The sequence below is a fragment of the Petaurus breviceps genome, unplaced genomic scaffold (assembly GCF_028583685.1).
Source record: "Petaurus breviceps papuanus isolate PSGF00001 unplaced genomic scaffold, PetGlider_PUasm1.0 164, whole genome shotgun sequence".
In the NCBI taxonomy this organism is placed as follows: Eukaryota; Metazoa; Chordata; class Mammalia; order Diprotodontia; family Petauridae; genus Petaurus; species Petaurus breviceps.
The window spans coordinates 5,649,596-5,665,195 of NW_027185735.1; the positions used below are offsets into that span (position 1 = coordinate 5,649,596).

General features: G+C 36.6%; 1 protein-coding gene and 1 pseudogene across 5 annotated transcripts in view; one reads left to right on the forward strand and one right to left on the reverse strand.

The window, feature by feature from the left end:
• Positions 1–15,600, forward strand: part of PRORP (protein only RNase P catalytic subunit) — an 86,792-nt gene that overhangs the window by 52,521 nt on the left and 18,671 nt on the right. For all 5 annotated transcript variants that reach the window (XM_069082244.1, XM_069082243.1, XM_069082245.1 and 2 more), the window contains one exon: positions 14,264–14,371. In XM_069082244.1, the coding sequence (XP_068938345.1) occupies positions 14,264–14,371 (108 nt within the window). The remainder of the gene's footprint in view (positions 1–14,263; positions 14,372–15,600) is intronic.
• LOC138156910 (mitochondrial import inner membrane translocase subunit Tim21 pseudogene) lies at positions 2,492–13,637 on the reverse strand (annotated as a pseudogene).

Consider the following 15,600-nt stretch of genomic DNA (forward strand, 5'->3'; position numbering starts at 1 on the left):
TTAGTATTACTATATAGACTGATGAGATAAAACAATTTTCTGTTTTAGACCTCTTACCTATGGGCAGAAGCATAGTTTTTAGTGGAAAGATAGCTTTCTGTTCTTCTTCTGAGTGTTTCTAGAAAAACGTATTCTGTGTTAGCTTTTTAGCTTTCATTGTTATAGAAATTAAGAAATCTAAAGATATTTTTTAGAATTTTAAAACAGGTTTTATTCATGTTAAAAATAAGTTGTTTTAAATTCTGTATTGCCTCTACCTTCATGACTTTAAGTTACTTATGGAGATAGAATTAAGTAATAAATATCCTTATTTATTAATCTGGGAGAGGACTTGGGCTTATTGACTCATCTCAAAACTTAAAGTGAAAATTTGAAGGGGAAAAGATTATTTTGTCTCGCATAGCATGGCCAATGGTCTCCTATATCTCTTCCCAATAAGAATAATAATAGCTAACATTTATGTAGCTCTTAACTGTGCCAGGCATTCTGCTAAGCTCTTTACAATTATCATCTCTTTTGAGCCTCACAACAACCCTAGGAGGTAGGTGCTATTATTTTCCTCATTTTACAGATGAGGAAACTGAGGCAAATAGTGGTTAAGTGACTTACCCATGGTCGCACAACTACTAGTGTCAGTGGCTTGGATGTTCCTGATTCAAGGCCCAACTCTTCATCTACTACACTAATACCTAACTGCCTATGTACCTAAGGATCTAGATATTAGGTCTTGTAACATTTTATGGGGTACCAGTATAGTTCTTAGACTATTGTCTCTCAATCTTTCTACATGATCATCTCCCTCTGTGATCATATATTTGTTTGATATCTTTTACTACACTTCTTAACATATCATTGCTAATAAAGTCCAACGGTTTACCTCCCCACTGTTCACTCTGTTACTCTTTGAGTCATGCATAATTTTGGTCTTTTAAAGATTGTGGTATTTTATAATTCATAGTCATATAACATCATTAGATTTTATTTTTGGTCTAGACATGTATGGGGAATTTCCCATGTGGAAAATCCCTTCATTGATGCAGCTCGACAACTTGTCTGCAACTTATGGTCTCAGAGAGTTGCCTGAGGCACTGAGGAGTTAAGTGACTTACTCATGGTCACAGGGCTCATATGTTTCAGAGGGAGATCTTTGAACCCAGGTGTTCCTGACTTTAAAGGCCAAACTTCTGTCTGTTATTTCGTGCCACTTTTTTAGGAGAGAATATTGGTAGTGACAGCACATTTTTATGTCAGGGATTGGATTTTAATTATTGAAAATAGCACATAATTTCCTAAATGTTATCTATCTCACTTTATTTCTCCACCTATTCTATTCTGGCCCAGCTCATTGTCCATTTGCAGACCCTGTGTGCACAAACATAGACACTCTTCCTCTCCTCCCATCCCCCACCCCCTTCTTTCATACAATCACACTCACAAAATGACCCGTTCTTCTGATCAAACCTAGTCTTCTGCTCATCTGGGTCAGTGACCTGTTATTGTTGCTATTCCCTGAAGCAGTGCTGATATCAGCTCAACCATGCTTATCTACCCACCTGACTCTTTTCTGTGTCTTCTAAAATTCACTACTTGGGGGTGAGGGTAGGTGATGAAGAATCCAGACACCAAGAAGACACCAGGCCATCTATTGTTCCTTCCATCCTCCACATGACAAGTCTACCTTCCTCTCTTTTAGTAATCAAAATTTACACAAGTTAAGTGAATCCAAAAAAGTAAGAGTTTAAATCATACTATCAGAAAAAGAGAAAAAAAAGCCTAAAAGGTAATCAAGAAAATGACATTATGCTGAAATGAACCATAGACATAGATATATCTTTTAAACTATATTTCAAATGCCTGACATCTCAATCCCTAAATGAAAATTTAACTGAATTACAAGAAGATATAGTTAAAAGTAACTAATAATAGGTAAGATGTATATAACCTTATTATATGATAGGCACTGTGCTAAGAATCTTACAATTATTATCTCATTTGATCCTTACTTGAGAGGTAGGTGCTATTATGATCCCCATTTTACAGATGAGGAAACTGAGGTAAATAGTTCATGTGACTTGCCCAGGGTCATAAGAGCTAGTAGATGTCTGAGGCTGAATTTGAACTCAGTTCTTCATGATTCTAGGCTCAGGTGCTTTTGGACAACTCTTAGAGGAGAATAAACAAATGGGGGAAAAAAACAGAATTGAACAATTTAACTAGAGAAACTAGAGATAAAAAACTTATGGTATCTTCTAAACAGAACAGCAAAAGAATATGTATATTCTCAGCCCTACATCGGTATTTTGCAAAAGTTGTAATAAGGCATAGAAATATTGCTAATAAATATGAAATAACAATTGTAAACATACCTTTTGCAAACCATAACTCAATTAAAAGACACAGACCCAATTGGACACTGAACAGTGGAATCTTAATTAACAAGTGGATCAATAAGAAAACATGATAGAAACAACAAAATCTTTGCCCCTTACACTATCCCCTCCCTCTCTCCCCAAAAAACCATATACTTGGAAATGTAGGTGATGTAATTAGGTATATTGTTTCCCTAATTCTGTTTACTTCACTTTGTATCAATTCATGTAAGTCTTTCTGTGCTTCTCTGTAGTCATCATATTCTTTATTAGAGAAGAATAATGTTCCATTACCTTCATCTACTTAATTAGCCATTCCCAGTCAGTGAACATCTACATACTTCCAGTTAATTGCTATAATCAGAAGTATTGCTATTGATATTTTGGTATATGTGGAACTTTTTTTTTTGGTCTTTGATGTCTTAAGTATGTGAGCCTGGCAGTGGCATCTCTAAAACAAAAGGTAATGAACATTTTAGTCACTTTCTTCACATTAATTCTTTATATATATATATATATAAAAATGTACTTTATTTCATGGTTTTTTTTGCCCAACTGAAGGTCTCTAATATTATCATTCTAATGCAACATAAATCCCCCTCCTTATTAAACATCATTTGTTATGTCCTACTTATAATAGGATCACAAAGAGAACTGTGAAAATCAAAATAGTTGTAATTCCCTGCCATGTGACATAACACATGAGAAGTTGCTTATTTCTTTTAGTTAATTATCTCAGAATTGATTATCTTCAATAACAGTGGTTCTTTTAGGAAGGGCATCAACATCCACAAATGTATAGTGAAATTCCTATTTGCCACTTTCTGAGTTCTCTTTCATTTCAAGATACACTATTCCTTCAATGTAAAATTTCAGTTAGGTGTACTTTAGTCCATCTTTTTACATATTCAGTATGACTGACGCAATCTTCTTCCTCGCCTTGTTGATCCCCTACAACCTTTAATACTGTGACCAAAAACACTGACTGCCTCTGGATGAGATCTGCATTTTTCTAAGGCTTTTCCAAAAATTTTATTAGGACTGGATGAAGGGAAAAGTTCTTTGAAAATCACATAAAATAAGCCACCTGTGACACTGATTCCAGTAAGCACTCTTATTAAATAAGTAAAATCTCTTCCCACTTCTTTCACTCTCTGTAAAGTTGAAAGAGCAGGTCCTTCTCTGACTTTTCTACACAGACACTTGTTTGCTGCCATCCTCTTCTGTTCTCAGGGTCTTCTTTACCTGAGTCCAGATACATTTTCAAGTGACCCTAAGGATGCATCAGGGTTACAGTACAACTTCCTTTTGCTCCAGGAGCCCCCACCTCAAATATGGCCACATCTTAGTACAGGCTTTGTTACAGTCACTTCCTGGGAGAGTGGTGCAGCTTGAAGTAAGAACACAGAAATCATGCTCAAAGAAGGCGGCTCATTGGCCAGAAGTTGCCACCAGCCACACTTTGCACAAGTTTAGAGTCTGCACACCTGCCCAGACAACCTACCATGGTCTGCAGTGACCCTTAGAACCACAAGCAGGAACACAGGGTTCATATAGAAATGTGAACTGTAGCAAATTTCTAATTAAAATGAATATATCAGTGGAAAAATTAACTTCTACCTGCTTTCCTTTATGCCCCCCTCATCTTACTTAAACAGAAACAACAACTTTTAGCCACGGCACACTGACATTCATATATCCCCCGCCATTGTATTTCTAAAGTTTCCTCCACATTATTTCAAATTGCTTTCCAGAATAGTTGAACTAATTCACGATTAGCTCAGTGCATTAGTGTATCTGCCTTACCATTGTTACCAATAAAACATGGTAATAAGATAGAGATATTAAAAAAAGAGAGAGAGATATTCCACTTAAAATAACTATAGAATATATAAAATACTTGTGAGTCTACCAAAAAGATACACACAGGAATAATATGAATATAAGTACACATTTGCAGAAATGAAGACCAACTCAAATAATTGGAAAAGTATTAATTGCCCATGTTTTAATGCACAAATTTTTAAAATCTGTATAGCCTTTGGATATGATCTGAAACTTTAGAACTTAAACCTAAATTTTTAACTTTTGCATTTTAGAAGATGCAGAATTTCTATTAGAAGTATTTTCATTGTAATAGGTTAGGTACGCAAGACACAATAGTCAATGATTATAGTAATCTACTGTTTAATAAATTCAAAGGCTCCAGCTTCTGGGATAAAAACTCACTATTTGACAAAAACTTCTGGGAAAACTGGAAAATGGTATGGCAGAAACTAGGCATAGACCAACATCTTACATCTTATACCAAGAAAAAGTCAAAATGGGCACATGATTTAGATATAAAGGCTGATACTGTAAGCAAACTAGGAGGACAAAGAATAGTTTACCTGTAAGATCTATGGAGAAGGAAAGAATTTATGACCAAATAAGAGAACATTATGAAATGCAAAATGGATGATTTTGATTACATTAAATTGAAAAGTTTTTGCACAAAAAAAGCCAAATCTTTCACCAGTATGATACCAACAACAGCTACTATGAATATGCAGGCACATTCCCAGGTTTGAATCACAAGATATAACAAACTCTCTTTCTTGAAGAAGTCTATACACATTGCCAATGCAGGGAGCACCAACACCCCAAGCATTCTTTTTAAGACAAAATCCATACACGTCACCAATGCAGGGAACACCAACATCCCAAGCCTTCCCTCCATTAGGCCTTCCAACAAAACAAGTTCCCTTAGTCAAAATCAGTCCCTTTCTCACTCATGCTAGCCATTTAAATTGAAAAGTTTTTGTACAAACAAAGCCAATACAACCAAGATTAAAAGGCAAACAGAAAGCTGGGAAAAGATTTTTACAGCCAGTATCTCTGATAAAGGCCTCATTTCTAAAATATATAGGAATTGAGTCAAATCTATAAGAATATAAGTCATTCCCCAGTTGATAAATTGTCAAAGGATATGAACAGGCACTTTTCAGATGAAGAAATTAAAGCTATCTATAGTTATATGAAAAAATGTTCTAAATCACTATTGATTAATGTAAATCAAAACATCTCTAAGGTACCACATCATACCTATCAGATGGGCTAATGTGACAAAATAGGAAAATGATAAATGTTGGAAAAGTTGTGGGGAAATTGGAACACTAATGCATTGTTGGTGGAGTTGTGAATTGATCTAACCATTCTGGAGAGCAATTTGGAAGTATGCCCAAAGGCCCATAAAACTGCGCATACCTTTTGACCCAGCAATACCACTTCTAGGTTTGTATCCCAAAGAGATCATAAAAATGGGAAAAGGACCCACATGTGCAAAAATATTTATAGTGGCTCTTTTTGTGGTGGTCAAGAATTGGAAATTAAGGGGATACCTGTCAATTGGGGTATGAATGAATAAGTTGTGGTATATGAATGTAATGGAATACTATTGAGTTTTAACAAATGATGAGCAAGCAGACTTCAGAAAAACCTAAGACTTATATGAACTGGTACTGAGCGAAATGAGCATAACCAGGAGAAGATTGTGCACAGTAACAACCACATTGTGCAATAGCTAACTTTCATGGACTTGACTTTTCTCAACAATGCAAGGATCTAAGACAACTCCAAAAGACTCATGATGGAAAATACTGTCCATGTCTAGAGAAAGAACTGTGGAGTCTGAATGGAAATTGAAGCATACTATTTGCTCTCTTTTTTGTTGTTGTTTTGTTTCTTCTTTAAAACATGACTAATGTGAATATATATGTAGAGCCTATATCACATTGCACAGAGGGGGGAGAGGAGGGAAGGAGAGAAAATTTAAAACTCAAAAGCTTATGAAAATAAATTTTGAAAACTAAAAACAAATGAAAAAAAAATTTAAAGAAATATTGGGGGAATAGGAATGGAGCCAAAAATTGCAGAATAAAAACAGGAACTAACTTGAGCTCATCCCCAGTTACCTCCAATATTTGTAAAAAATGACTAAACAAATTTTAGAGCTACAAAACCCACAAAATGACAGAGTGAAATACATCTCCAGCTGAAGTCAACCTGGCAAACCAACAGGAAAGGTCTGTTGCACTGGTCTGGGAGCAGAGCGCAGTCCCCCATGGGCTGCGCCAATACAGACTGGTGACACAGACCATCCGGAGCAGACCTCAGGGGACTGAATTGCTGGCAGCAGTGGTGGTTTCCAGACTTCCTAAACCATAAACGCCAAAGAGAAAGTAAAAGGTCAGTGGGGAAACTCAGTTGGACCTGGGTGAGAGAAGAATGCAGTCCAGCCCCTGCCTCTGGGGTGGCAGAGGTGGCATTGGCTATGGCAGCAGACAAGTGCCTCCAGGGCCCCAGTAGCTGACCAGAGGGTAATTACAGGAATCTCTTTGCTGGCACTGAGGCAGGATTCTCTTACTTTGCCCTGCTTGGATCTGGGTTGCAGTCTTGGGTGAAGGTCTGGGGGTGAGGTGGAGCACTGGTGTGTCAGATCTTGTTGAGGCTGTGGAGAGGCAGTCCTCTTCACAGTTCTGAGGCAGGTGCCTAGAAGAAGCTCTGACAACAGCTGCACAAAGTCCAAGAAATTTGGGACACAGCATTCTCCACTCTGGAAGCAGAGTTCTACCGTGGCAAAGAACTCTAAAGTCAAGTAATTAACTGGGAAGATGAGCAAACAGAGGAAGCACAATCAGACCATAGAATCATTCTTTGGCGACAAAGAAGATCAAAACATACAACCAGAAGAAAACAAGGTCAAAACTCCTACATCCAAAGCCTCCAAGAAAAATAAGAATTGGTTGCAGGCCATGGAGGAGTACAAAAAGGATTTTGAAAATCGAGTAAGAGATGTAGAGGAAAAATTGGGAAGAGAAATGAGAACGATACAAGAAAATCACGAAAAATTAGTCAACAGCTTGCTTAAGGCTTTTTAAGACCCCAAAAATGCTGAACACAATAACACCTTAAAAAGTAGACTAACTCAAATGGCAAAAGAGGTACAAAAAGCTAATGAGAAGAATGCCTTAAAAATCAGAATTGGCCAGATGGAAAAGGAAGTTCAAAAGTTCACTGAAGTAAATAATTCCTTCAAAATTAGATTGGAGCAAATGGAAGCCAATGACTTTATGAGAAATCAGGATACTATTAAACAGATCCAAACAAATGAAAAAATAGAAGGCAATGTGAAATATCTCATTGGAAAAGCTACTGACCTGGAAAATAGATCCAGGAGAGAAAATTAAAAAATTATTGGACATGAGAGCCTAGACAACAACTTTAAAGGAATTACCAAGGAAAACTGTACTGATATTCTAGAACCGAGGGTAAAGTAGAAATTAAAAGAATCTGCTGATCACCTCATGAAAGAGATTCCTAAAGGAAAGCTCCTAGGAATGTTATAGCCAAGTTCCAAAGTTCCCAGGTCAAGTAGAAAATATTACAAGCTCTCAGGAAGAAATAATTTGAGTATTGTGGAAACACAATCAGGATAACACAAGATCTAGCAAGCTTCTGCGTTAAGGGATGGAAGGGTTAATATGATATTCCAGAGGTCAAATGAGCTAGGATTAAAACCAAGAATCACCTACCCAGAAAAACTAAGTATAATGCTTCAGGGGAAAATATGAATATTCAATGGAATAAAGAACTTTCAAGCATCCTTTTTTTTTCCCTCCTTTTGGAGGGCAATTGGGGTTAAGTAACTTTCCCAAGGTTACATGGCTAGGTTGTGTGTGTGTGTGTGTGTGTGTGTGTGTGTGTGTGTGTGTGTGTGTGAAGTGTCTGAGGCCGGATCCGAATCCAGGTCCTCCTGACTCTGGGGCCGGCGCTTTACTCACTGCGCCACCTAGCCACCCCACTTTCAAGCATTCTTGATGAAAAGACCAGAGTTGAACAGAAAATTTGGCTTTCAAATATAAGAATCAAGAGAATCATGAAAAGGTAAACAGGAAAGAGAAATCCTAAGAAACTTAATAAAGTTGAACTGTTTACTTTTCTACATGGAAAGATGATATTTGTAACTCATGAGACTTCTCAATATTAGGATAGTTGAAGGGAATATATATGTGTGTATGTGTGTGTGTATACATAGATAGAGGGCACAAGATGAGTTGAATATGAAGGAATGCTATCTAAAAAATAAAATTAAGAGGTGAGAGGAATACATTGGGAGAAGGAGAAAGGGAGAGATAGAATAGGGTAAATTATATTACTAAAATTTACTAAAAAATTATTTTACTAAAAAGCTATTTTACATAAAAGAGGCAAGAGAAAACTGTTACAATGGAGGAGAAGAACAGGGAGGTGAAAGTCAACCTTACTGTCATTGGATTTGGCTTAAGGAGGGAATAACATACACACTCAATTGGGTATCTTACCCTACAAGAAAGTAGTGGGGAAGGGGATAAGGGGGGGGGAGGGGGGGAGATAGAAGGAAGAGCAGATTGGGGGAGGGGTTAGTCAGAAGCAAACACTTGAAAAGGGACAGGGTCAAAAGGAGAAGGTAGAATAAATAGGCAGAGGGACAGGATGGAGGGAAATACTGTTAGTCTTTTACAGTATGACTACTATGGAAATGTTTTGCATAATTACACATGTATAACCTATATTGAATTGTTTATCTTCCCAGCAGGGGTGGGTGAGGAGGGAAGAAGTGAGAGAATCTAGAACTCAAAGTTTTAAAAACAAATGCTAAAAATTTTTGTTACATGCAACCGGGAAATAAGATACATAGGCAATAGGGTATAGAAATCCATCTTACCCTACAAGAAAGTAAGGGGAGACAGGGGGAGATAGAAGAGAGGGCAGATTGGGGGAAGGGGTAATCAGTATGCTTGCCATCTTGGAGTGGGGAATAGGGGAGAGATGGGAAAAAATTTTGGAACTCAATATCTTGAGGAAATGAATGTTGAAAACTAAAAATAAATCATTTCATGGGGCGGGGAGGTAACTATTGGGGCAGCTAGGTGGCGCAGTGAATAGAACACTGGCACTGGAGTCAAGATGACCTGATTTCAAATATGGCCTCAGACACTTGACACTTACTAACTATGTGACCTTGGGCAAGTCACTTAACCCTGATTGCCTCATCTCCGCCCTCCAAAAAAAAAAAGAAAAGAAATATTTCCATTCTAATTTGAGCTTGATTTATGACAACTCCCCACCTATCCCTCCTCTAACTTGGAAGTTGATAATAAAAATAGGACTTTTCATGGTCTGGCCTTTTTTTTTGCAATGCCAACATAATTCTTTGTAAACCAGAGTTTATACTGTTCTTTTTGAAATTTTTTAAGATTTTTACATATTATTTTTCAATTTCAGGTAAAAACAATCTTTAACTATTTACTTTTAACTGTTTTACTTTAACTGTTTACATTCTTTTTTTTTTTTGAGTTCCAAATACCCTCCTTCTTGAGAAGGCAAGCAATTGGATATAGATTATACATATCTCTATATTAGTCATGTAAAACACAGAAAAAAAAAAAACAATGAGAATAAAGTTTTAAAAAAGCATCTTCTGATCTATTTTCAGACTCCATCAGTTCTTTCTATGAAGGTGGCTATGTCCTTTTTCATCATATGCCCTTCAACATTGTCTTAGATCATTATATTGCTAAAAATAGCTAAGTCATTCACAGTTTATCGTCATAATATTGCTGTTACTGTTTGCAGTGTTCTCTTGGTTCTTCTCACTTAACTTTCCCTCAGTTCATATAAGTCTTTCCATGTTCTTCTGAAACCATCCTGCCTTATAGCATAATAGAATTACATTGCAATCACATACCGCAACTTATTCAGCCATTCCCCAGTTGATTCACATCCCCTCAGTTTCCAGTTCTTTGCCACCACAAAAAGAGCTGTTATAAATATCTTTGTACACATAAATTCTTTTGCTTTTTTTTTTTAATCCCTTTGGGCTACAGACCTAGTAGTTATATTGCTGGGTATGCACAGTTTTGTAGTAATTTGGGCATAATTCCAATTGCTCTCTAGAATGGTTGGATCAGTTCACAACTCCAGCAGTGTTTTAATGTCCCAGTTTTTCCACATACTTTCCAACATTTGTCATTTTCCTTTTCTTTCATATTAGCCAATCTGATAGGTGTGGAGTGGTACCTTAACGTTATTTTAATTTGCATTTTTCTAATCAATAATGATTTAAAACATTTTTTCATAGTGACTATCAATAGCCTTAATTTCTTCTAAAAACTACCTTTTCGTATCCTTTGATAGTTTATCAGTTAGGGAATGATGCATATTCTTAAAGATTTGACTTAGTTCTCTATACATATTTGAGCAATGAGGCCTTTATCAGTGAAACTTGCTGTAAAAAAAAATTGTCTTCCCCAGTTTTTAGTTGTCCTTCTAATCTTGGCTACAGTGAATTTGTTTGTGCAAAAACTTTTTAATTTGATGAATTTTCTTCTTGTGCTGTTCTCTATCTCTTGTTTGATCATAAATTCTTCTCTTATCTATAGATTGACAGGTAAGATATTCCATTCTCCCTTAATTTGCTTATAAAATCATCCTTTATGTTTAAATCATACATACATTTTGACCTCATCTTGGTATGCAGTGTAAGATGTTGGTCTATATCTACTTTTTGCTCTCCAGTTTGCCCAGAAATTTTTGTCACATTGTGAGTTTATGTCCCAAAGGCTGGGTCTTAGCATATATGTGTAGCATAGCTACACATATACAACCTTTATTGAATTGCTTATCTTCCCAGTAAGGGTGAGTAACAAGGGAGGAAGGGAATGAATCTGGAATTCAAAGTTTTAAAATCAAATGTTTAAATATACGTGTGTGTGTGTGTGTGTGTGTGATGCCTTCAAATGACAAATCATCAGTGAAAATAAAAAAAAAAATCCACCAATCACCTCCTGAAAAAAATCCCAAAAAGAAAACTCCTAGAAATATTATAGCCAGGTTCCAGAGTTCCCAGATCAAGGAGAAAATATTACAAGCAGCCAGGAAGAAACAATTTAAATATGTGAAATTTAAATGTGGAAACACAATCAGGATGACACAGGATCTGGCAGCTTTTACACTAAGGGATTGAAGGGCTTGGAATATAATATTCTGGAGGTCAAAGGAGCTAGGATTAAAACCAAGAATCACCTACCCAGCAAAACTTGAGTATCATGTTTCAGGGGAAAATATGGTCATTCAGTGGAATAGAGGACTTTCAAGCATTCTTGATGAAAAAACCAGAGTTGAATAGAAAATTTGACATTCAAATATAGGAAGCAAGAAAAGCATGAGAAGGTAAACAGGGAAAAGAAATCATAAAGAACTTATCAAAGTTGAACTACTTACGTTCACACATGGAAAAACGATAATTGTAACTTATGAAACTTTTCTTAGTATTAGAATAGTTGAAGGGAATAGAAATGTGTGTGTATATATATATATACATATAACATACACACACATACATATATATGTCTATATAGGAGGGTATATGGGCATATAAATACATATGTGAGTGTGTGTATATATGTGTACAGGTATGCATAGAGGGTATAGGACCAATTGAATAGGAAAAGATTATAATTAAAAGATGAAATTAAGAGGTGAGAGTAATATAATGAGAGGAGATGGGGAGAGAGAGAATGGGGTAAATTATCTTATATAGAAGAAGCAAGGGAAAACTGTTACAATGGAGGGGAAGAACAGGAAGGCAAAAGGGAATGAATCAACCTTATTCTCATTTGGCTTAGGGAGGGAATATCATACACACTAAATAGGGTATCTCACCCTACAGAAGAGTAGGGGGGAAGGAGATGATGGAGGGGAGAGCAGGTTGGGCGGGGAGGGAAGTTGGAAGCACCCACTTTTGAAAAGGGACAGGATCAAAGTAAAGAATAGAACTAGTTGGGGGTGGGATGGGATGGAGGGAGTCAGTCTTTCACAATATATCCACTATGGAAATGTTTTGCATAACTACATATGTATGACCTATATTGAATTGCTTATCTTCCCAGTAAGGTGATGAGGGAGGTAGGGAAAGAATCTAGAATTCAAAAGGTTTAAAATCAAATGTTTAAAAATATATTATTATTTTACATGTAACTGGGAAATAAGATATATATAGACACTGGGGCATAGAGATTCACCATGCCCTACTGGAAAGTCAGAGGGGGGATGGGGGAAGATACAGGAAAGAGCAAATTGGGGGAGGGGATATTCAGTGGGATTGCTGTTTTGGGGTGGTGGGTAGGGGGAAAATGGGGAGAAAATTTGTAATTCAAAATCTTGTGGAAATGAATGATGTAAACTAAAAAAAAATAGAAAATTTGTATATCTAAATATTCATCAATAAAAGAGAGTGCAGATAAGTGAATTGGGCATGGAACCACAAAAACAATAGCTAAGAAAACCAATAAATATTAGGAACCCTATTAAATATCAAAATAGAAATCCAGAAAAGCAAAGAGGAGGTTAATAAAATTTAAAGCAAAAAAAATTCCATTGTAGTAATAAGTATAAATAGGTGCTGGGGTTTTTTTTTCCTTTTAAATAAAATGTAAAAGAAAAAAGAAATTGAAATTGCCCATTTAAACAAAAAGGACATGTAGATTTACAATTAAGAAATTATCAGAAACTATTTTACCTAATTATATGCCAATAAAACCGACAATTTTAATGGATTAATATTTATAAATATATAAAATGCCTAGATGATAGTATTAAGAAATAGGGGACCTCCAAGAACCCATTTTCAGAAAAATAAATTGTACACACCATAAACAAGTTTGCAAAGGCAAAAACCGTGGATCAAATGGTTTTCCAAGCAAATTCTGTCAGATATTTAAAGAATAGGGTGATAAAGTACTAACAAGATCATTTGTTTCCAGCACCATGGAGAGTATGAAGAAGACTAATAAATAGGCAGAGAACAGATAAAATCAGATTGTGAAGCACTTTAAATGCCTAACAGAGGAAGCTATATATTCAGTCCTAGAGGTATTAAGACATCTTCTAGAGCTGGGGTGGGGAACTTTCAGCTCAGAGACTCCTGTGGCTTGCTAGGTCCTTGAGTGTGGTCCTTTGACTGAGTCCAGGTTTTATAGAGCAAATCCTTTTATTAAGGGGGTTTGTTCTGTGACATTTGGATTTAGTCAAAGGCCCGCACTTGAGGACCTTGAGGGCCACATGGCCTTCAGGCTCCAGGTTCACCACCCCTGTTTTAGAGTTTGGTGAATCAAGGGTGACAAGGTTAGACTTGCACATTAGGAATATCGTCTTGCCTGCTATGGGCAACATTGGATTATAAAACATTGTTCTTTGAACTCAAAAAGTTTGAAAATATTTTTGCTATGGCTTTCTGTGGGAGTACTCCAGCTCTGAATGGAAAAGTAGCCATATGATCTCTCAGTTTTAACTTATGTTTTTTGGTACTGTGATTTTGTACAAAATACTTATCCATTCATATCAGATAATGTCCTTATTTCTGAACATTCACAAATTGATCTAATGCAAAAGACTAGTGAAATCATCAAATTAGTAAACAGATTTCAGCAAGTAATCAATTACTACCCTCAGTGAATATTCAGAATTATTTAATAGAGTACTGATATCCAAATTTGGTGGCATCTGTGAATACCCAAGAGCTAAGTGTTACTGGAGTACAGCATAGACTTGTTGAATCTGATAGATGTATCTCATCTGGTGTGTCAGCTTGACAGTCCAGGGCAGGCTTACTTTATCTGTCAGTGCAGCTGTTGTGTTCTTTTAGCCTCCTTGTAAGAGGAGGTGTGGTGGGTGTATACATACATATGTTTATGTGTTTCCTGTAAAAAATTTTAATCAGCCACAAAAATCATGATAAATTTTAGCATACTGTTTTTAATAAGATTTCGGCTAAGTGTTTGTTAATACAATAACTATTTATCTTTTATTTTTAGGAAATTCATAGATTTGAAAACTTTATTAAAAGTTGCCCTCCTTTTGATATTGTGATTGATGCACTCAATGTTACCAAGATGTTTCCTAGAATTCGTCAATCTCAAACTGTGAGTGAAGTTTTTTTTAATTTTATGTCTGTAGAAGTACTTTTGTATTGTATTCTGTGATTTAATTTTATAGGTGTTTCCCAAGATTTCCACAACTGCTTCTTGTTGAAGTTTAGGGGTATTGGGACCAAAAATAGTGACAGACAAGTCCTGCCCAAATGAATTCAACCCAAGCCTTCTTTCTGTGAAAAATAAGGTTTATTAGAACACTGAGTGGATGGGTGTGATTCTAAAAATCTGCCATATTGGCCAGACTCTCAAGGAATATGAGTGCCCTAATGGAGGCAAGATGGATCTTATGTACAGAAAGACAGTGGGAAGGATCTAAGAGTATCCAAGTAGCCTACAGTGATTGGAAGTTAACTGAGAATGGCCTATGATGGGCAGGGACCTGGATCATGTGGCCAAGGGATCAAGGGTGGGAAGCATCTGGGGCAGGGTGGTCCAGAGGTAACTGTGGATTGGGAGATTGGTGATAGACCATGATGAAAGGCCAGTTGAGAGACTGTACCTTGTGGGAAAGTTCTAGGAGAATTGGGGAGGGATGGGTGCCCTCCAGGGCCTGTACCTAATCACTTCCATGAAAATTTCAGAAAATGTTTCTCTGTGTTACTATGACCAAATAGCTTGTGTAAGTTATACAATATTCTTTTCAGGAGTACAGTGAGTTATAGGGGCTGGGGATAAGTATTTATTGATTTTTCACAGCATGCATGTAATGAAATTGGGAATTAGGATCTGGGTGTCCTGAGTTCACCCAGGAATTCTGGGTGGCCAGAATTCACCATGGACACATTTTGGGGTTTTGGTTAAGACATAGCTCAGTTTAGGGCACAGTGAATAGAGCGACTGTTGCTGTGGAGTCTGGAGAACCTGTGTTCAAATACAACCTCACAATTACTAGCTCTGTGATGTTGGGCAAAACACTTAACCCCAATTGCCTTGCCTTCCCCCCTCCCAAAAAAAGAAAAAAAAAGACATCTCAGTTCTTTAGTTTCTGTATGCTGTTGACTTTCAGGGAATCTTGTAAGAATTATGAGCCAGCATAATTCATGGATGAAGGAATGGGTGAATAAATGAAAAAGCCTTTGGTAAGCACTTACTGAAGAGGTGCATGCTCTGGGAATCCCCTTGAGCTCTCCTTGAATCTTGGTGAGGTACAGGCTCTGGGAACCGCCCTTGAACTCTGATTAAATTATCCCATTTGATGAGGCATTTGCATGAGGCCA